This window comes from Dendroctonus ponderosae, unplaced genomic scaffold, assembly GCF_020466585.1.
Source record: "Dendroctonus ponderosae isolate FM_Combo_2020 unplaced genomic scaffold, Dpon_F_20191213v2 Dpon_F_20191213_8, whole genome shotgun sequence".
Lineage (NCBI taxonomy): Eukaryota > Metazoa > Arthropoda > Insecta > Coleoptera > Curculionidae > Dendroctonus > Dendroctonus ponderosae.
In genome coordinates, this window is record NW_026019016.1 from 697544 (window position 1) to 721149 (window position 23606).

The 23606-nt window shown below is 37.1% G+C and overlaps 1 protein-coding gene and 1 long non-coding RNA gene across 2 annotated transcripts in view; both read left to right on the forward strand.

The window, feature by feature from the left end:
• Nucleotides 1-6732: 6732 nt before the first annotated feature.
• Nucleotides 6733-7714, forward strand: LOC125505408. The gene is made up of 3 exons (XR_007282149.1): nucleotides 6733-7047; nucleotides 7170-7356; nucleotides 7412-7714. It is a non-coding gene; the product is annotated as an uncharacterized LOC125505408 (long non-coding RNA).
• A 15035-nt stretch (nucleotides 7715-22749) lies between these two features.
• Nucleotides 22750-23606, forward strand: part of LOC109544746 (protein Shroom) — a 63787-nt gene continuing 62930 nt past the window's right edge. The window contains exon 1 of the mRNA XM_019915063.2: nucleotides 22750-22758. Within this exon, the coding sequence (XP_019770622.2) occupies nucleotides 22750-22758 (9 nt within the window). The remainder of the gene's footprint in view (nucleotides 22759-23606) is intronic.

The following is a 23606-nucleotide window of genomic DNA, read 5'->3' on the forward strand; positions in this document are numbered from 1 at the left end:
GAATTGAAAAGTCGATTCAGTCGTAACAACGTGAGTGAGGAAATTCGAGTAGTTTTGAACCAGAATGTGAAATTAGAATATCAGACACTTAGGTGCAAAATTATGCCAAAATTTAATGTTTTCCGTACCGTTTTTCCTCATATCTCGGAGGTAAAATGAGCAAGAACGCTCATTTGTACATCATTCTAGACAGATATAAATGACCTTTTTAGAACGTGAACCATGGATGGGAAAATGTTGGCAGTTTTCTCAAAAAATGCTTGAATTCAAGAAGTTTTAGATTTGCGTTTTTTTTTTGAGTTGCAAAATCAACTTGAATATGACGCTGCTTTTTTCGAAGTTTCTCAAGAACCATTCGAGCCACAGAATTCGTNCCCCCCCCCTGGATCCGCTCTTGCGTAGCCCTCAGACAAATGCAAACCAAATTTGAGCGATTTCCAAGCAGAGACCCAATTTTAAAAAATTGCTAAACTTCAGGTTCAAAAACGCAACTTTACCCATGGCAAAAACGCAACTTTTCCCATGGCAAAAAATCCCAGCTTTCAAACCAGTTAAAGGATCAAAATTATTTTTTAACATAGTGTTCGCAAAGCCCTGCGCTGGACAAAGACAAGATTTCACGGAGTTCAGGGCGTAAACTGAATTTTGAAAAATGACTAAACTTGATAGCTCCAAAGAACCTGTTTTAGATGATCAATTTGTTGCAATTCCATTTTTAAGTTTAACAACGTTCAAGTCCCACAGAACAGCAACAATCGATGTAGGCAATTAGTTTTGGTACCCTATTGTGGAACCGATAATGAAAAGAAGGAAAGGTGTTCTCAACATGTGTTGATTTGGGTCAAAACCGTCTCTTGCCATTCGCAGCCAGCCGAACTGTAAAATTCTAATTGATATTTTGAACAAAAAAAATGTGTGTGCGTTGTCTGTGCAATTCTCTCTCGAAATGTTTGCCTGAAGTGTCCATAAAGGTCATGAATGCTCAAGTGCATAAAAGGCTCATATCCAAAGCACCAACAAAGGCCCATCTAGAGAACGAATGGACCGGCACGCTTTGACAAATGGTTGGCAAAGTCTGCCTTTTATCTGTATTACACTTCTTTAATCCCCGATCCTCTAAAACTGTCACGATTCCTTAACTACAAAATCGTCGAACCTCTCGAGAGTTATCTTTCCACTCTCCAAAAGCTATTTATTTGAAAACCAAATTTATTTGTCTACACTGCTTAAGATATGTCGATCGGCAGCCTTTGATCGCGTCCTGCTTTGGTGCTGTAGTCAAATTCTTCGAGAGCGACTAATTTTTTGCGTCCACTTTAATTATTTTTATGGGGACAGATGCTGGGCTCGGAAAAACACGGGAATGGTGTTTAAAGGACTCGGCATCTTTCCTTAAATTATGGACGTTTTTTATCATTCCATTCTACCTGTTTAATATATCTTCTGGCACCTCGCGTAAATTACCGGTTAACGGCAACAACGTTCAAACATCTGCAAGTTAAACCCGATTTGGTTTGGTCGTAATGAATTTTTGAACATTTCTCAACATTCATAGAATCATAGAGTGCAGTTTGCTCTGCTTACAGCTACAAAAGGCGCGTTTCAGTCCCTACTGATTTGGCTGTGATGATTTTTTGAAGAACTGCGGATTTGTAAAAACCCGAAAAGCTCGCCAGGTTTATACACTAAACGTTTTTGTCGATTCTAATTTATTTAAGTCTGAGTTGAAGCAGACTGAGACAAATCCTTGGTGGGCAACTCGTGTTCGATAGTCAGCTCTAATCTAAATCACGCATCGAGCAAAAACAGGTTTAATTTCAATTAAATAAGTGAAACTAATCCAGCTAAACCTTATCAAAGCCGGTTGTGGCATCATCCTTAAGATTCCATTTGTAAATTTTTGCGGCCGGTAGAATTCGAGTTTGAAGCGTTCTCGGTAAACATTAATTCCTAGATCATAAACTATGGCAATTTATTTTTCCTATCAGGCATTGAATATCTCTGCTGGCCATTTTTTGGTGACCGCAGGCCATTTTGCTGTTGCTGCTTCGACCCAGTGTTGTTGGTTGGTTGTTGGTCTCCCGCATAACCGGTTATAGGCTTCTTCGAGCCCAGGTCAGGCACTAGATTGGCACTAGAAGATGCTATAAGAAGGTGATGACTTCACGTTTCGATCAATGTCGATTATTTCTTTTGTTTAAGCCCAGAATGTTGGCATATACTATACTCGAAAAGGTTGGGCCTGCTGGTATAAAGTGCCGATATTGTTCTGGTTCTTCAAACGAACAATCATCATACTCAAATAGTCCTTTTGACGAATCACTATGTGGGAGACGCACAGGCGTGAATATTGTATGGGTTTTTTTCAAAACGCGCAAACGTTGATGGCAAGGCCCCACCACGTTAATTAACTTGGAGCTTTTGGAGATTTTATCTGCACACGTGAAAAACTCACATCCCATGGGGTTAATTAGATGGCATTAAACCTATCGAGAAATGGCCATAGCAAAACGACCAGGATAAACCGCAACAACTTGCCTTCCTGCGAACGTTATTTCACACTCGACAGAGCACGTTATATAAAGATTAGAATAGTTCATTATTTACTAGTAATTCATTTTCTCATTGTTGCCTAATCTTTTAGCAAATGAACCTTACAGGTATTTAACGCAGGTTACCCATGCTTTTGCCCAAAAGGTCAAGTTTTTCATGCCTCAAGGACTCTCAACTGACCCGAAATACGCAGCACTTCTTTGCGCTGCAAAAAGCCTACAAAGCTAATGTCTAAACAAAACGGTTTTGTCATTTGTCGAATTTGTTCCAACCTTTTGGCCATCGAAACCATGCAAAACGTGTCGAAATGTTGAGGATTTTTTGTAAATTTGCAAATTTTCAGAGTGATTCTGATTTTTTACGCAACCTGAAACTCATCTTAAACTGTTCGTTCCAGTTAAAAAAAAATGGAGTGCGCTTTTTTGGCCTGAAAATAGAGTAAACCTCATTCTATGGGTCCTCAAAAGCTAATTCTCGTGGCGACTGTGGCTGCATTTTGAGAGTTTTTCAAATTGAGGTTTGCCATGACTAGTGCGACTAGATTTACCTGCCCTTGTTAAAAAATTCAGTACGACGAAACCAATAGAGATGTAGGAGTCACGTGAATGGCCAAATTTAGAGGAAGTTTTCTTCAATGTTTTCTCAAAGTTTGATTTTCTTTTAGGGTTTGGTTGAATTTTGAGAATTATTCAAAATGGAACTTGCAATTACTTCTTCATGAGTTAAAACGCGGGTGGTAAAAACACCATTACGACCGAACTAATTAATGTGGAAAAGAGCTTTGTACAGCCGTAGATAGCCCAACTATCGTTCTATGATCTCTCATTGTTTTTGTTTTTTGAAGTTGAATTTTGGGAAATTTGCAAATGAGGTTTGCTATCAATTTTGATGAAAAAATGTATTCGTCGATGTTCAAAAAATGATTCCGAGCAAACCAGTTGAGACTGGAAGGCGTCATTTAGGAGAATAATTAAGCCAAGCCTCACTTCATAATTCTGTAAAGCGTCGTGTCTTTCCGCAAGTTTTGTCTTTCCGCAAGTTCCGCAATGTTTACGTTTCTTAGAGGTATGACCTGAATTTTGAGAATTACTCAAAATGAGTCTTGTAATGACTTTGGCGTCTAAATTAACGCGTCGATCTTCAAAAATTAATTACTCCCAAAGCAGTTGAACTTGAAACGCGCTGTTTCGGGCATTAAATAGAGTACCCATCGCTCTATAATTCCGCAAAGTTTACGTTTCTTAGAGGTATGACCTGAATTTTGAGAATTACTCAAAATGAGTCTTGCAATGACTTTGGCGTCTAAATTAACGCGTCGGTCTTCAAAAATTCATTACGTCCAAATGCGTAGAGATAAAAAAATGTTTTTGCGGATGACAGTAGAGCCAACACAACTCTACAGTTGAGCAGAGTTTCGCTTCTTTAGAAGCTTGGGTTGAATTTGGAGAATTTTTCAAAGTTGGAGTTGCAATGACTTTCGCAACTAAATTTACCCGCCGTTAAATAACCATAAATGACCGGGCGATTAGACTAAGATAGCAATAAAAAACCGTAATGACAAAGAAAATACCCAAGAAAACCCGGACAAAAAGAAGTAGAAGCTGTTGAAAACAAATTCTCAGGAAGAAGTTGCTAGAAGAGAAAACATGAAAGTCAACTCAATATCAGGCCTTATCAAGATTGGGCAATTAAAATCCGGAAAAAATACGGGAAAACTTTGCAAAAAAGCATCAGTTTCATTTCTTACTTCTAAAAAAAATATTTTTGAGAAACCACTGGCAGGATTAAGTTTAAATGTGGGTATGTGAATATTTGCGGTTTCGCAAATATACGCATTCTTTGTCGGTGACAATTTCACGAAAATAAGCCATAATTAATACCATTCCGGTTAGATATTTCTCATTTGATAGTCGTTTATTTGCTTAGGCCAGGCCCCTAATTTTAGTCCTTTTTTCGAGATTTTATGGTTTTTCGTCAACTAGTTCCTCCTTAAACCATTTTACGACCAGATACCGTAGGTGTGAATACACGGCAGATGTTATTATTGCTACAGCCATTAAATGCCTGGATAAATCGTTGAATTCTCCCAAATGGCCTCGCACTAACACCAACAATCGATTTAAAACAGTGGCGTGCCCCGGGGCTTCGGTACAATAATGTTTGAAAAGAAAAATGAGTCAAATACCCATCTTGCGTCTCAGAAAATAAATGAGCGCCACTCAGGTGAATCCAACATCCTACCAAACATATGCTGAATTACTTCACCTAAATCGACTCATTGTATCAGCGGTATAACGTTTCCGGTAAAATTTCTCGCTAATTACCAATAGCAGCAGCTGACTAGTTAACTGTGGAATCGGATCATTGGCACCTAAGATTCTAACCTTGTCTTTCCATTCTAAGTGCCATTAATTAGGTAATCACGACTATGATTGTTTTCTAATGAGGCATAAATCTAGTTGTTGTTTCATTAGTAGTCGTTTATGTTATTGTCTGGACTGGGCAAGTTTCGACCACAATTCCTTGGCTCCAAATGGTTGGAAAAATGTGCCAAGCATTCATCTGAAAATGGGCAACTCCCATTAGAGACAATCAGTGTAACCTAATTTTACTATTGCAAATTAATTAATTTAAATGAAAGGTCGACAAAGTGAACAATCAGGCACGCCTATGGCCCGACACACTTTCGAGGCCTTTTGGGTAAACCGACCACCTCATTTTCCTACTCTACTTCAATTCTGGATAATTATTTCAATTGCTAATTATTAATTAAGATATTACCAAGCCGCAGGTCTAGATTGCACGAAATTCGCGATAATTCATTGCATTTTATTCACGTCAATCTGCCTTAGTTCTGGTTAAAATAATTGCTGTACATAGTGCAACACTCTTTATGAAACCATTGCAGTCGATTTTTCCACGCAATCTTATATGTTTTTTTTTCAGTTTCTTTACATTAAGCAAGCCGGTAGCAATTAACATGTTTTTCACAGTTTGTTTGCAAATAACTGAATATTTGAGGTTTTTCACTGCGCACGAACTGGTTGATGACTCTATCACTTATTTTCATATCGTCATGATTTTACACCATCCGGTAATTATTTAGCAGAGTCTTCGGCTTGTGCATGGTAATAAATATGGATTTGTTTCAACTAACTGATCATTTCGCTGTTTTATTTCCCTCGAGATTATAACTATTATAATTATGCTAATAGCGGCCAAGCAACAATAAAAAAAGTATAAAATTTATGTCAATTAGCTTCCGATAATGCAGGTAGTTGCAGAAAATAATCACTGCTTAGCACCAGTTTACTGTATAATTTTCTAGAGGAAGGTGCAAATTTAAGGTTCGCAAATACTCAGCTACTTTAAGGCCCAGTACTTACTGTCTTGGTTAAACGGTAGCCACCGTCCAAATCATAATCATTCTCAAAAACAGCTTTGACTTGAAAAATTAATGGTTTCGTTTGAAGTGAATGAGTACTTGAAAATCAATGCGATGCTCGATTTGAGTGAAATTTTCCGTACTTAAACACGGATCCACTGCTAAAGTTTCAGTTCGATGTCTTCTGAAATTTCGGAGTTAGGAATTTTTAGACGTCAAGCGGCAAGGTGGAGTTGCACATTTTTATTGCCGGGTTTGGAACGCTACAGAAAATCAATGGGCCGCTTGAGTGAATTGAAATTTTCAAAAATTTTAGAGTAGGATTATGTCAATGAATGACTAAAATCTCAATTGCATATTTGCCCAATTTTTTTATTGATGATGGTTTGAGAATCGCGGCGGCACAATTGATTGAATCGCATAACTAGTGGAAAATTGACGAATGTTTGGAATATTCTAGAGAATCAAAGCGATCCGCGATTTGATTGAAACTTTTTCGGTTTGTGGGCAAGTATCACATCAATCAACTCAAAAAATTTGGCTGTTCTATCTGCTCGACTTTAGGAGTGAGACTTTTTCCACGCGGCTGTAAATCGGCGTTTTGGATGACTTTTTAACATCGAATTTCGAATTTTCTGGAGAATCAACGGAGAGTGCCATTGATTGAAAACTTCCAGGTTTGCAGACCAGTATCTGATTAATCAACTCGTAAAATTTCGTTTTTCAATCTCATAGGGTTTTCAAGGTAGAACTTTTTGGAAACGCGGTGGCAAATTGGCGTTCCACCTGAGTTTTTAACGTCAAGTTTCGAATATTCTAGAGGATCAATGGGACTTGCGATTTGATCGGAAATTCCCAAGTTTGCAGCAAAGCATTTGGTCAATCAACTAGTAAAGTATCGCTTTTAGTCTCATCGATTTTGTCAGGTGGAATTTTTTTAGCGCGGTGGCAAATTGGGGTTTTGCATCAGTTTTTAGCATTATGTTTGGAAAATTCTGGAGAATCAATGGTACTTGCAATTTGATCGAAAACTTCTAGGTTTTTAGAAAGGCATCTGGTTAATCAACCCGCAAAGTTTGGCATTTTTAACTACTCATCGACTTTGCAAGGTAAGACGTTTTAGACACGCGGTGGCAAATTGGCGTTCCGCATGAGTTTTAAACGTCAGTTTTAGAATATTCTTGGGAAACAACGGGACTTGCGATTTGATTGAGAACTTTCTGATTTGCAGACAAATAGCTGGTTAATCCAGACTTAAAGTTTCGCTTGTTTATCTCAAGAACTTTGCAAGCGCGAATTTTTTAGAGGCACATCGGCAAAATGGGGCTTTGCAATACTTTTTAATGTCAAGTTTGGAACGTCCTAGAAACATAATAGACTGTGCGATTTGACTGAAAATTTGCACATGTATAGACTAGGTCTTGGTCAAGCAACTGGCAAAGTTTCCATTTTATACCCTGGCAACTTTTGCAGGTTTAAATTTTTTAACTTTGTCATTCAATATACAAAAATCGAGTTCTGTACCTTCTCAACTTTGCGAGCAAGTAGATCGCAAATCAAGTAGAAGCAGCTGAAAAGTGTTGGAGCAATGCAAACCAGATTAGACAACGGATTGTTAAATATTGCCAATAATCCATTGCCTGAAAGATTTAATTTAAATTTGAACGTAGCGGTCAAGACTGTGACCAACGTTATTGGCATTCCATAAATAATCGTCCAATATTTACATAGCCGCGTTGATGTAACTGTTTTAATTATAATGATTTTAAAACTGGATTTTTGACGTTTTTTTTTCGTTTGAGAACAACCAGCTAGATTAAATTAGATTATACACAGATAAAGCGAATGTCGCGGTAATGAACCTGAGACCATCAACCCGTCCGTTCCATTCGATTTCCACAAAAATCGTTGAACTTTATAATTTGCCAGGCATGCATGTCTTTAACTGTAATTAGATATTGCGCTCTTGCGGAAATTAATGCCAATGGCATACGGTCCGATTCGGTTTAATACAGTGAAACATCGGATTGGTGTAAACAAGGAATTTCTGAGAATGGCAAATTTTCCCATAAATCACCGCGATAATAAATTGAAAATTACAATGGCAGAAAAATTCGCATTGAAATAACTATAAGCAAGCATCGCGTCGTTATACCTGTAGATTTTATATAACTGTTCGTAACACTTATTTGAGGTGAGAATGGTACCTAAATGGCGTAATATATCTAAGCCAGTTTACATCGCACGTGATTGATCGGATTGATTAATATTCTTCACTACAATAAATGTTAATTTTACATGAGAGTTTCACTCACTTGTATGCTAAGTGCTGGTATGTGTATAAAGATTTTCTTTGATTGATCCATGGAATTAATTATTTAACATTTCTGTAGGTGCAACTGGCAAAGACAATAGACTGAAGACCCTTGAAGGGCTGCACTCGTTTACGTGTTCAAAGTTTAAAATATTTGTGTGTTTTTACCCAGTTGAACATTTTTTGTTTGTCCCGGGAAATGCAAAATTATGTAAATCGCTCTTCGTCTTCTGTTCACGGCTGGCCAGATACCACCGTGTAAAGATAAAAGTAAACAAATAGTACTCTTAGAAAACAGTTTGTGACTCATCATGTCGTAAAGATTTTGTCTCGAGAATGTATGACCTTTCCCATGAAAATAATGATTGTTAGACGTGGTTCTGAATATAAAAGTGGTTTAAAACATAGCGCTTGTGGTGACGTGGCCAGAACCTAGCAAAACGAATATATTAACATACTTTTCTGAATGTTGAAAAATCACTACAGCACCATTACAAATAGTTTTATTGAAATTTACAACCCACATTGCTTAATCATGATCTCTACATGAACTGATAAATCGTTCCGCTGTTTTGTCCCCACACTTTGTCAATTATTTACGAAAATTACTTCATTCTATGGTCGTTGGCCGATTTATCAACTAAAGTGAGCACTGTTCAAAAAATGTGGTTGAAATTGATTGCATTTCCTCATTAACGTTGAAATTGACGAAGAAATAACAATAGACTAGTTTTACCTGGGCAATTAATGGGTTTCTATTTCACCAAAATGCCACCGAAACATTTTCGATTTTCGATCAGTTAAAGCCAGGTTTTTTTTAAGAACATTAATTAATCTTGCTTCCAAAATACGTAAGTCGAAATAATACAAATTTCAGCAGTGAAAAAATCCAACCAACAAAACTAAACCAGTTCACAAAGTTGACGAATACCATCGGTACGTTCACCTTAATGTGCGTTAGTTAAAAATTTCAATCCTCAAACATAAGCACATAAAATAGCCCATTTTAAGCTCCACCTTAACAATGGGCCGTTCTGTAACGCTTCTAGTTTTAATTAATATCTAAACATGTCCAAACTTGTCTGCGTCCTTCCTATTAACGTCAAATTGATGTGGGAAAGGTATTTACCTCCAAGTGCAGAGCAGTTTTTATTTGTTATCTAATAAAAGAACAGGTTTGGTTTAGTAGTTCTTAGATCTAAATAAGCAGTAAGCCCATGCCTTCTATTGACAATATCAATTAGTAACTTGGGCTTAAGTCTCGACCCGCTTAAATGGGTGGTGGCTTCATCATAAGGCATGTAGCGCGAAGTGTAGGCTAAATTATGCACTTACTTAATGCCAAGTATTAGCAAAAATGTGCAGTGTTGCGATAAGGCAAATGGGAAAATCGAGCTGTTCAATGTTCCAAAGTGTTTCAACTTCAGAAATGCTTGATGAGAAGTTGAACTAAAGAAATATGCAAAAACATTATCAGGCAACGCAACAATAAACAGCTGGAAGCAAAGTTGTCGTGAGAAAGTGCACAAAATTATGAAGAATTAAAAAATTTCTGTGAATGAAATGAAATGAAGGTCAAACACAACATGAAAGAAACATTGTAAAAACTCCTAGAAAATGCAGAAACAAATTGAAAATACCAATAAACTTTTGAACATGAAGACATGAATGAACAATGAAGGAGTAACAATTGCAATCTGCCCTTTTTGCATAGTGCAAGTGAAGCATCAGAAGAAATCCTGGCAGAAAATCAAACCAATTGAGGCTCTCAATTATTTTGGGGGATTTTCAGACTTAGCTATTATAAAAGACGGTTTCTTGTCCTTGGCTGAAAAACATTGTAATTTGCCAGTAAATTAAACCTTTTCATTCTGATTCTTTTCACAGTGAATGTGAAGCTTGGGACTAGCTCCCAGTGAAAATTGGGACCAAATGAAACATCCCATAGCAGGTTCAAGTGAAACACGAGGGCAATTCGAGCACCCGGTAATTTTCTAGAAATCTTCAAATCGTGCTCTAAAAATCGGTGGAAGCAAGGAAAAAATCTTCATTTCAACTACCATTTTTCCAAGATGAAAAGTAGCTCTAGCTGGAAAATGGTAACAACAACGCGCATTTCCCCGAAATTTTTAAACCATGCCCTGAAGATCGGTTTTCTGTAATTGTCCCAAGAAAAAAATGTTACTCGTAAGGAACTGAAGATTTCAATTGCAAGTTTTTTCGTCGATTATTCGAAGCTTGGGAGTTGCTTGAGTTGAAAGTTGAGAGAAATCGAAGCTTGAGTTAATTATCCAGAAAGCTTCAAACTGTGCTCAAACATTGTGATTCGGAAGCAATTGAAGAAATTGATAATTGCAATTTTCCTTATACCTACATGGATGGATTACATGGATCCCATGTAACTACAGACATAAACTTATGTTAAGTTTCTGAGGAGCTTCAAGTGGAAAATGAGAGCAATTTGAGCAAAGGTTAATTTTTCTAGAAATCTTCAAATCGTGCTCTGAAAATCTTTTTTCCGCAATTGTTTAAAAAAGCCTTTTTTACCTAGAATTGAAGTGTTCACCTGAAGTTTTTCTGACTGTGTACGTAAGGCTTTGGAGCTCATTGAGGTAAAAAATGTCTGCAGTTGAAGCAGGCATACATTTTCCAGACATTTTCAAATCGTGCTCTGAAGAGCGGTTTTCTGTAACTGTCTGAAGAAAAAAATTGTAACTTGGAAGCAAGTAAAGATGTCAATTGCAATTTTCCCTGTAGTTTGTGCGAGGCTTCTGAGGAGCTTCACGTGGAAAATGAGAGCAATTTGAGCAAACTTTAATTTTTCTAGAAATCTTCAAATCGTGCTCTGAAAGCTATTTTCTGCAATTGTTTAAAAAACCTTTTTGTACCTACAATTGAGGCTTTTAACTGACGTTTTTCTCACCGTTGCACTTTATTCAGGTAAAAAATTAGTGCAATTGAAGCACGCATAAACTTTCCAGAAATCTTCAAATTGTGGTCTGAGGAGCGGTTTTTCTGTAATTGTATGATTTTTTAAACTCGGAAGTCATGGAAGATACAGAGTGCAATTTTCCTGGCCGTTCATGCAGAGCTTTAGGCGAAAAATCAGAGCCATCAGAGCATTCGTTAATTTTCCAGAAAATTTTAAATCGTGCTCTGTTAATGCTGTTTAAACGATTTTTTGATAACCGCTAAATAATCAAGAAACGGAAAATGAAAAATCAAATCTTGATGTAGCACATTTCAGGTTACACAACCTGAAATCTGCAGATACGTTTTTTGGCGACGAGAGTGCAATCATAGCGGAAAATGATGCAAATCTCCAGTACAACTAGAATATTTGCCACAAAGCACCAAGGAATATCTCTTCTCTATTGATATATATATAAATGAATGTATGTCTGTTTGTCTGTCCATAAAAACTCCAAATTTAACCATGATCGCACCGAGCTGCAAGGCTGAAATTGTGTATGTTTCTTCGTTTATTGGAGAGTAACTTCCTGACAAAATTTCAACTTCCTAATTCTTTTAGTTTTTGTTTCGTTGAGTTCTATATTTCTCTTCATGTTCTATAACAAGCCTTTAACTGCGGCCAGAAATAAATTTTATTTATTCATTTTTTGCCTCTCGGCTGAGATCGATCAGAACTGTTGTAGAAAAATTGCGCACGTAACTACAGGTCAACGTGGGCAACGCCACGCCGCTAGTTGACAATAAACTTAAAATGAACAAAGCTAAATTCACGACTATATAGAATGAAATCTCGAAGCAAAATAGAGCTTCAAAGGAGCGAAAATACAGGTAGAAACCACGCTGCTGACTGAGACTAGAAAAGATCTGCTTAAATGGAGATAAAGTTTTGCGATTTCGTGATTTAGATTTATTGAAGATGGACACAATCAAGCGCTGGAAAAACACAAATGGAAGGAAAACTATAAAACAGGCGGAGAACAGAGGTCACAATTCGTAACTTTTTACGAGCAATTTAGTAAAAAGATTCAGTTTTCTTAGCCGAAACGGCCTGATTTAGTCGGGGTTAGATTGGTATAGCTCTGGCTCACACACTCGAACCTGAATCACTACATTTTTTCCCTGTCTTGTAGTGCATGACACTAAATTAATCATTTAACAACCACTCCCCAAATGCATGAAACAATGGTATGGTAACTTAGGCAAAGCAGTAAGATTTATTGGCATGAATGGATTATGCGTAGACAATAAATTAACATGTGGAAAACTGGAAAGAATTAATGGTGGTTGGGGGAAAAGAAAATATTTATAGGCCATTATATGCGTGCCAATGTTATGTACTCATTTCAGTTTTCCTCAACAGTTCAATGGGCAGTTTTTCGAAATTTTCAAAAATATAAACACTGGAGTATTATTATTTATGACTAAATCAGAAAAATGGGAGTCAAGTAAGGACTAAACATATCCTTCTATAATAAAGTTAATGGTCTGGCTGATGGGCGCGGCCAAGAGGCAACTAACGAGCCCGATCAATTGGAAAAATTAAATACGAAATCGCCTTGATAAAGCCGAGCACCCGTTAATTAAATTGCTTTTTTCTCCAAGATAATGAACCAAAACCTTTGGCTACTGTCCAAATCGGCTCAATTAAGGTTTCTATTGCTCGTTTTTTGCCCAAGAAAAATTTCAATCTTCCACGAGCTTAATGCTATTTATGAAAGCTCGTTAACTGAGGAACTGGATGGAAAATTCTGGGCAGTTTTAAATCGTTTAAGGCCGATTTTGTATATTTCGTTTTTTAACATGATACAGCTGGATTGAATTGATAACTGAGAAAATCGTTTCAACCTCCCCTGTTCTCACATTGGTCTTGGTTTTGGGCGGCAGCCACAGAAAAATCTTAAATCAATAAGATGTTTTGCATTAATCAAATACTAACGATGCTAAAGAAGAGTTGTTGTGCACAACATGTTTGAGGCTTTAGTGTCAAAATTCCGTATTCTCTATATCGAAGTGCAGATGTTGTTATTGGGCCATTAACAGCAAATTGGCCGTAAAGTGGTTTGGTAGCAGCCACTTAATTATCCGTTCTTGACATTCGAATATTTGAATAATTCCAATTGGAAACTATTCACAATATACAGCGGCTGTTGTTCGATTATATAATCGAATACGAGTGAAACACTTCATTTATGCAATGATCTAATCATAAAGTGTGGCTGGTTTCAAGTGCATAATAATAAATGCACTTGTTAACAGTTTTTATGGTTATCATTACTGGCGCATAATTTCCCGTTTAAAGGGCACCACTAACTTAATGCAATAAATATCGAGCAATTGGAAATGAAAGGACAACGACAAGACAGGGTAGGGCATTGTAATATCAAGGCCAGATTAACACTCTGAAAGAGTGACGTTCTAGACAATTTTCGATCTTAATGGTTCAAATATATCGGTTGATAAATGAATTGCTAACTAAATCGTCATTTAAAGCGAACAATCGAAAGTTGAAAGTTTTGCAAAAGATTTTGATTTAAATTTGTTTAAATGATTCGACATGGAGATCGATTTAAAGAAAATGGCAAAGCCAATTCAGAAGGGGGGATCCAGAGACCCATGATCCCCCCATTTGTGCCAGGTTTATGTCGACTGACGATATTTTGTTCTAATCTAATGGATAATTGAAGAAAATAAATACTTTGTATGATGGCGAACACGGGAATGACACGCATATTATGAATATTTTGCGCTTATTTTAATATAATTATATGGCGCATCAGATCCTTTAGTATGAATAAATTAGTAACTCTCTTAATACGGGCCCGATTTGGGGCATTGAAAATTCGTTCTAAAACGAGTGGTTGGTCTCAAAATGGTATATTGCAAACTTGAAATCAATCAGTTGAGAATCTTGAACGTCATCAGAGTTTGGTCGAAAAGACGATTTTTCAAGACAAATGTTATCAATGTTTCCTTTGTGGATTTAAGGTCGATTTTCTTTTGGATAAACAGCTTTTTGCATGTAGAAATTTTCTGCGTAACTGTTAATATCCGGGCGATTTGAAAATTTTGAAATTTGTGGAAAAACGAACGATTTTCTATAAAAATTGCATCTCGGAAAATTGCAATCGGTTAAGGTCGAAAAGCCGATTTCCCGAATAAAATACTTTGAATCTTCCTTACGACGTAAGGTCACAAATATGCATTTATAAAGTGTTTGGGTCAATAATAAGGAAGAAATCGTCGGCTAAAGATCGAGAACGCTTAAAATGTCCCGAAAATGTCTATTATTTCGAAACTGAAACTTCTACCTTGTTTTTTAATGGCTTCGATGCATTTCTCGCGTCCGCGAGCTGAAAATGGTGTAAAATTTGAGACATTTTGAGAAAATTTTCATTTGTTTAAAAAATCGACCTCCACCCTTTGAAACATTTCGGTCAAAAATCAAAATTTCACATGCGTGTTTTTTGAGCTCAATCGATTCCTTTCGACTTCACAAATATGCGAATCACAAATATCACGAAGTTCACAAATATGCATATAAAGTGTTTGGGTCAATAATAAGGACGAAATCGTCGGTTAAAGATAGTGAACGCTCAAAAAACGCTTAAAATGTCCCGAAAATGTCTATTATTTCGGATCAGAAAATTCTACCATGTTTTCCAATGAGTTCGATGCATTTCTCGCGTCCGGGAGATGAAAATGATGTAAAATTTAAGACATTTTGAGAAAATTTTAATTTTTCCAAAAAATCGACCCCCACCCTTTGAAAAATTTCGGTCAAAAATCAAAATTTCACATGCGTGTTTTTTGAGCTCAATCGATTCCTTTCGACGTAAGAAGGTCACACATATGCATTTATAAAGTGTTTGGGCCAATAATAAGGAAGAAATCGTCGGCTAAAGATCGTAAACGCTCAAAAAACGCTTAAAATGTGCCGAAAATGTCTATTGTTTCGGATCTGAAACTTCTAGCATGTTTTTCAATGAGTTTGATGCATTTCTCGCGTCCATGAGCTGAAATGATGTAAAATTTAAGACATTTTGGGAAAATTTTCATTTTTTCAAAAAATCGACCCCCACCCTTGGAAAAATTTCCACCAAAAATCAAAATTTCACATGCGTGTTTTTTGAGCTCAATCGATTCCTTTCGACGTAAGAAGGTCGCAAATATGCATTTACAAAGTGTTTGGGTCAAGTGTTGTTATAAGAAAGAAATCGTCGGCTAAAGACCGAGAACGCTTAAAAAACGCTTAAAATGGCCCGAAAATGTCTATTATTTCAATGAGTTCGATGCATTTTTCGCGTCCGGGAGCTGAAAATGATGTAAAATTTGAGACATTTTGAGAAAATTTTAATTTTTTCACAAACAAGCATTTATAAAGTGTTTGGGTCAATATAATATATATATTAAGGGAAAAATCTTCGGCTAAAGATCGTGAACGCTCAAAAAACGCTTAAAATGTTCCGGAAATGTCGATTTTTTCGGATCTAAAGCTTCAAGCGTGTTTTCCAATAAGCTGGTTGCATTTCTCGCTTCCGGGAGATGAAAGAGGTGAAGGGTTTGAGGCATTTTGAAAAACGGATTGTTTCCAACCTAAAGAACGTCGATCAACCTGCATATTTAAAGTATTTGGATTTATAATGAGAAAAAAACATATTTTTCTTAAAAAAAATGTGTAGCTCTGCGCAAATCTTGCTGAAATATTGCTGCAATTTTTAACCAATCTCGCATAATTTACAACCATTCCTCGCTCAACTTCTGATTTAATCCACAATGTTTCGGGGCCCGAAAGGTCCACGGCAACTTTTGCCATATGGCTGGGTTCAAAGATCAACCAATTCAACCACCACATTTATTAGACTTTTGACTATGCAGCCGATAACCGAGCGAAATGACAAGCCATTGTTTGTTGGCCGCGGCATTTTAAAACCCGGGCGAAAGTGGGCTTGTATGTATATAATAATGTTGCGACTCTGACGAGGGCAAACAAGTGACACTTTTGTACGAAATCGTGGTTTCAAAATTGCTGCATACATCACGTCCTTAATGGAAATGTGCGGGTGGTACTCGATGGTTATTGTTCGACTATGCCCTATATGGACGGCTGCAGCGGACTTGTTATCGCCATCGATACTCACGGATTATGTAATCGATTTTTATCACAATCGGGATGTGAAACGGCCAAAACTCATAGTGACTATTTCCCATCAAACCACTTGAAATTATGGCCAAGTGAAGCTCTTCAGTCGCATTTTTCAGGCATATTCATCCTGCTCCCGACACGCTGTTTATTACCTAACTGTCTAAGTACATCAAGTTTTACTTGCAAGCTGGCCATATGTTGACCAGCTTGTAATTTATGCTTTAAATTCATGTCACGATTACAAACCCAATCAGACTTGGAAATTACTTCAATGAATAATATGTCTTAAGTTTATTTATAATTGTGATGTAAAGGTGTTTAGTGGGAGGATGTAAATAAAATAACCACCAGCTGAATGGGATGATCATCTGAAGAAGTAAAACAGACAATCTCAAAATCCAATAAAATCTTCACTGATTTCCCATCAGGTTGATCAATCCTTTAGCCAAAAATATCTTCCACGTGGACTTCATTCACCTTAATCCCAAAGATCGTTATATCTTAATCAATTGATAAACAAATCATTAAAAGCCAGTTTTTCTTGCAAATTTCATAGCGAAGCCCATAACTTAAAGAGGTGCTTGAACCTAACTGAATTTCTATAGATTAAATAAAACTAGTCCCACGCAGCTGGAGAAGCGGTTTAATCAAATCTGCATAAAACGTCCAACGAAAAATGCTGAAAAGCAGCACTAAACTTGGCAAAAGTTCCACTTTTTGCCGATGTTCAACCAGCACCAGCCGCAGAATTCAATTAAATCAATGATTGAAACTAACCCCGTATTTTTATTTGTCTCATTTGGCAAAAACGGAACTTGAACACTTCATTTTGTTTTTAGCAACTGCCCAGAAATTGCTATTTTACTGTAATGAAATTCTTCGGTTTTAGTGCCTTATCTGGGCTGGACCGATACGATCAAGATTTTTCTTGCGTGTTTTCTTAGCCTGCATAGTTGAAGTGTTTCAGTCCAGAATAAAGAAAATATTGCCGGTTGAAGAACCTGATTGTGAGCGCTCAAAAACGGACTAAATTGGGCTAAAAATCGCCATTGTTTCGGATCTAAAGCTTCAAGTCGAGCCCCACCGTTAGGAAATTTTCCATAAAAAATCAAAATTTCTCATGTTTGTTTTTTTGAGCTGAATGGATTGTTTCCAACCTAAGGAGCCCCTAATCGACATTTTTTAAGTGTTTGACTCTATATTAAGAAAAATGTTGTCGGTTAAAGATCGAGACCGGCTTTTTTTTTTATTAAAAAAATTTCGATTATTTCGGATCTAAAGCTTCAGGCGTGCTTTTCACTGAGCTCGTTGCGTTTACCGGTTTCTAAAAAAAAGCCCTCCATTCCTAGGAAATTTTCGATTAAAAATCAAAATTTCTCATGCGTGCTTTTTCAGATCAATTAATTGCTTCCAACCCAAGGAGCTCCCCAAATATTTGTAGTGTTTGAATGCATCTTAAGGAAGATATCGTCGGTTAAAGATCGCGCCCACCCGAAAAACTCTTAAAATGCCCCAAAAATGTCGATTATTTCGGATCAAATCCAAGATTAAAAACGGCGCATAAACTTGAATAGTTTTGCTTCAAAGCAATGTACGACAGCAGACTAAACTAGAGTAAAAACCCCTGGTATAACTTGAACATAGAATTCTTGTTAAATTTATGAATTTATCACGTTTTGATTAAATCGTCAATAAAAGGGGCATAATTCGAGAAGACGCGTTGCTAAAGGAAATAAATCCAGAAAAACATTCTGTCCGATCCATTTAGAGTGCCCATTACATAATTATAGGTTTTCGAATGAACTGTTCAGGAATGTTTACGGAATGGTTAAGATTAATTATACGAAATAGCGAAGCCATGAGGAATCATTGAAATGAAGAACGAGCCTTCAGGTAGTGGACTGGCGACCACAGACGAATCAGATTTAAGGTCATTTTCCTGCAGCTTTGTTCGCTGGGAATTGACAAATTTAGTCTTAAACAAATCACACTGTTTAATATAATTTTTTCGGACCCAACAATGGTTCTTTAAACACCTGGTAATGGTAATATGGCCAGCTTTACGGTTGCATGCAATGAGTCACAGTGCAAGAGATTCTTTCGCGTTGACTAAAGATCGAAATGTCGATTTTTCGTCTCATTTCGTCAAACTAACCGTAAATGATCGCAGAGAAAATGTAAAATGAATGGACAAAAATGCGATTAACCTAACGGACCGTTATGGAGAAGAAGGTGGAGGAATAAAATTCTAAACTCCTACATTTCGTAATTGTGGTTCACGAGCGAACGCCTTTTGTTTCCGCGGAACAAAGACTTCACGATAGGGAAATTCGATCCATTTCATTGGTATGTAAGTGGATTCTGGTTAGTTCTTAATAATATCAAGTGGGTTAATGTGGCACAAAACGATCGGGCCTGCCTTGCGGCATTAACAGTAATCAGTTTTCAATCCCTCAGCATTCAGGCAAATGCGACTCGTTTGAAGACGAATTCATCAGCACATGGATGGTCGGAAAATACCGCCTTCAACTTATTTTTTAAGTGTTGATTATTTCACTCGTAAATTCTCATGCATGTTCTTTACTTAAACCCCACAGTCCCCGACAAATTTCCCAGAAAACCGAACAAATATTTCCTCGACGCCTGTTGAGCTTAGGTATAGCGAAATCATACTTAGAGTTCAATGGAAAACTGATAATTGCTAAAAAAGCAGCATTTAAGAATTAAACCTAACGGGTCGGGGCTTTTGTCCAAAAATTGCACTGCTGAACCCACCGTATAAAAGAGGCGTTTCCCAACTTCCAATAAATCGTGGGATTTTCGAACTCATCCATCGAACGACCGTTTAGGTATATTTGCGAATGCCCAGATGGTCAAAGCAATTATAGATAGACTACCTGTAATCGGATGAGTCAGGTGGTAAGGCTGCCTCAGCCTGGCACCGTAGGAATAGTAAATGAATGGCAAACAGTAGGCAGATGAATTATCATCGAATTGGCTTTGAAAGGTTAGTAGCATTCATTCAAACTTTCCTAATTAGCGGAGTTTGGAACTAACCAAGTTCGGGCCTCTAACAGCACTTGAATCATGCTGAAACTGTGCAGAATGCGAGCTCATTACTTAGCTATTGTGTAATAGTGTGAGAAAATGTTTGAATTGGCTGTGACCGAAAGGAGAAGAATAATTGAGGATTTTACAGCAAACAGTCCATGTTTTGTCGATGAGGTGAAACGATAGAATTGAAAATGCTTTCTTATGCACCAAAGTTTGGGAAAGTGAAAGTGAAAATAGGGCCTCAGTGGTAAAATCTAAAAGACTCATGACGTCAGACCATGTAGTCATGGATTTCTCCCGTAAGGAAGGCATTGAGCTGTAGACCAAATCAGCTTATGATTATTGAGGAGCGAGGTTTCGTTATTAACTTATCTGGTCTTCTGATGAAAAGTCCAGATGAAAAAAAAACATTACAAATAGGTAAACGTTTTATAATTGATTGCCGACAGTTTTTCACACAATATTATTCTCTGCAGTGTTTCCAAAAATTTGCAAACTTTACTCAAGTAAATAAGAAATAAGTAGGAATACCAAAATCACAACATTATTCACACAACTTTCCTGACCGTTTATCAATTTTATAACCCGGCTTTGCATTACTTGAAAATGCACTTTTCCTTGAAAAATTTACATTTTCTTCAGACAGTGAACTTGTATTCCGAGCTGATTCGAACATAAGCAATGGCAAATCAGGCAGCACTCGACATTTCCCCATACCAAAATCGGGGAGTCGGTTATATAACAAATTTCTAAAATTTAATCAAACCTGACCTACCAATTTGCAACGTCTTTCTTCGGCCGATCGTTGCCTTAAGTCCGGACAAAAAGCTGGACATGCTTGTTGACTTAGGCCATTTTCAAAACCCACTTAATTATTTATTGGTTTGCCGAATACCAATGTGTAATTAAATTCCATGTAAATTTGCCGGCGAAAAAACACCACAAGTTATTCGCTCCAGGCCACGCTTCCACGTTGAATATTTGTTGTGTTATTATCGCGTTATGTTTTAGCTTCGGGCAACTGTGCAACATACAAAGTCAATTAGAACAATTTCTATGAATCCTATGCAGGGGAAGCTCTAAAACCGCTTTTCCAGTTGAGAAACAAGCAATTTTTGCCGCTCAGGCCCTTGCTATCACTGCGCCCCAAATTTATCGCCCCAATATCCCCTAACTTTGACTGCAAATATTTTCTCAGTCGCATTTATAATAATTTTTTACGTCACGAACGTCAGAGAGTTCCGTCTTAGTCGGAAAGCACGGGAGATCACTTCGCCCACTGCCTCATCGCCTTTGATAATGTCCACCGCAGTTGTGGACGAAACGTCAGGAAGAAATTCCCATGGACCACGGCTTCAAAGCCCGAAAAACATTTCTAAATGTGATTTAACCGGCCGTGAAAGCGTTCACTTTTCTCATTAGGTTTTTGTCGAATCATTCCTCTTTTCTTGCACTAAATTTCCCTAATAAAAGAAGCCAAAAAGTGCAATAAACGTAGTTTACAGGGCGATGGAATACTGTCATATTTTCTTGGTCAAACTTTAAGTCCCTCTGCGAAAAATATTGGGTACGCCAGAGAGAAAAAGGATCCGTTGTTATTTATATCCTCAAGTCTTCTAAGTGATTTGGATCTTCAATCGTCTGTTTGTCCCGAGCCAGTTGAAAAATATAATTTTTTTGCCCAGTCACATTTTTTGCATAAAATTAATTTTTATTTGCACAGAAAATTTCACTTTGCAAACAACATTCCGTACAAATTGATGTTCAGCACAAATAAAATTTCTTGTGCGGAATTAAAAAGTTTTCATATATTTGGTGCGAAAATGTGACCAGCACCATGATTCCATAAAAAAATTGTTCAAGGCGCAATACCGACTGGTAAAATATTCACAGTTAAAAATGATGGAACAGTAGTTGCGTTCTGAAAAATTTGATGTACATTTTTGCGGTTTTCGATAATTCACCAACAAAAAAGAATCAATGAAATTCCCCAAACAGGGACTGAAATGAATGAATATTGACCTGATAATCTTGCCTTGAACTGATATTAAAAACAATTCAACACTGAATTACGAGCTGTAGAACCGGAAATTGCGTTGCTTGACCAAAGAGGATTTAATTCATTGTTAAATGATACCGTTACGAATTTCCTAAGCAAAGTGGAGCATTCCAAATAATGTTAAACGGCTCGATTGAACAATCTTGGAATGTTTGGCTTTCGGCCAGTTAGAAGAAACTAATTAAAGCGGCAGAAGATTGCGAAAATCATACATTACACGCGCCATTAAGTGGTAAGGGGTGTTCACCGGGAACCAGTAATGTTCCAAGAGAAAACTGCAGATAACAACAACTTATGAACTGGGAAAAAGCCGCACAATAGCGCAACTGCCGTCATTAATTCCCCATTACACTATTAAAGTTACTTCTCCGTGCACACCGGAAATCCACCAGAATGTGCAGACTTGAGTACGTGTAGCTTTTCACAGTCGTTCAAATAAATCCGAGATTATACACCCACAGGTATAGGTGCCGGACAAAAAGCTTTCATCCCCGAACAAAGGAAGATCTACACGACTTTCTATAGAGGCCGATCCGGCAGGCAAATGTTTATTTTGCGTTAATATTCTTATTTAAGACGGCGAATGTTGTAACTGTAAAAGTTAATCTTTCGGATGGAATGCCGGAGTTTATCGCAATGATGCGGCAGATGTGCAAGTGGACCGATTAATATTATTACAGGATACAGTCGGACAGTATGTAAATGCAACTGGAATACTTCTTCCATCTGGGTATTGCCGCAGTTAAACTCTTCATAGTTTTATTGCCAGGGTCTAATCATAATCTTCATTGCTGCTTCCTTTGCTTCTAGTTAAAAGCTTTTCGAATTGGTCCAAGCTAAGTTCAATATCAATTAGTAGAAAACTAGGCGCTTTACCCCGATTTTTAAATTGGGCCAATTATTGGAGGTCACCAGATATGAGCGAAAAGTCTAGCAATGGGCTACGGCTGAAAAATCCTGCGATTTTTGCGCACTTGGAGCACGATGGCAAAGATTGCAGATTGCGTAAATTTTCCGGGAATTTTTCTTCTCTGGGAAAGATTATCGAAGTAAAGCGAAAAGAAATTAGGGCTTGCATGCAAAAAGTTTACCAAATTAGTAAAGAAAGTTCGTCCCTTCTTTGGAGGCGAAGTATTAAAGTTGATGTTGGTTTTGCTGAAATTGCGCCAATTTATTGTGCAAACAATAATCAAGTGTAAAGTCGATGTCGGCCCAGAAATTGCCTTTCAAATTTTGTGCCCCTTTATTGGCCAATAAGTCGGGGGAAAATGCCCAGAGTAACAGATGATATTCAATCGCCAATATTTCCAGTTTCCATTGCACAAAACTGCATTAATACGATTTTTATTTTTTTACTCGAAAATGATGCGTTAGACGGAGGAAACTCACGGAAGGTTTTTTGTTTGTAATGAAAGGGCCAAAGTAGTTTTTTGGCACAGTTTTTTCTTCAAAAATGTTGAATTTCTCATGAGATAAAACAGATTGACCGTTTGGCTAAACTAAAGAGCGCAATAAAATAACCGCACATGTTTTCATGAACTGTTTGTCCTCAACTTCCAACACGAATTTAAACCTTAAAACTGCCGCAAAAATGCGATTTTTTCACATTTACAAGTCGTCTGTTGCTCAACTTGTAGATGCGCAAGTAGAAGAAATTCTCATTTGCTAGACTGCCCTGCTAAGACAGGAAGTCGTATCTGCAAAACCCAAGTTTTGAGATATTAAGCAATTTGTAAATTATGACATGCCATCTTCGCTTATTTGCAAAACTGTTTTAAGATCTCAATGTGAACTTCACGTTAATAAACTTACACAAGAAATCTTAAGGTTTACTACTAAGTAATTTTGCAGTATAGTACTCATAGTTTAGCAAATAACATAAAAGCAAACAACACAGACTTTGTAAGAAAAACATATATTAACTAAAAATAATACATTATCTAATACTAGTCACTTTCAATGTCATTTCCGTCGTTCCAGTTCCATTCCAATTTTTGCAGCAATTTGGCTTTCCTATCCTTGTCAATTCCTTTAGGGGCCAATCTGATCACAGGTTTTGGTAGGTCATTTTTATAATGTTTGGCCAATAGAAAGTTGAGTTCAATCAATGGTCCACTAAATTTGG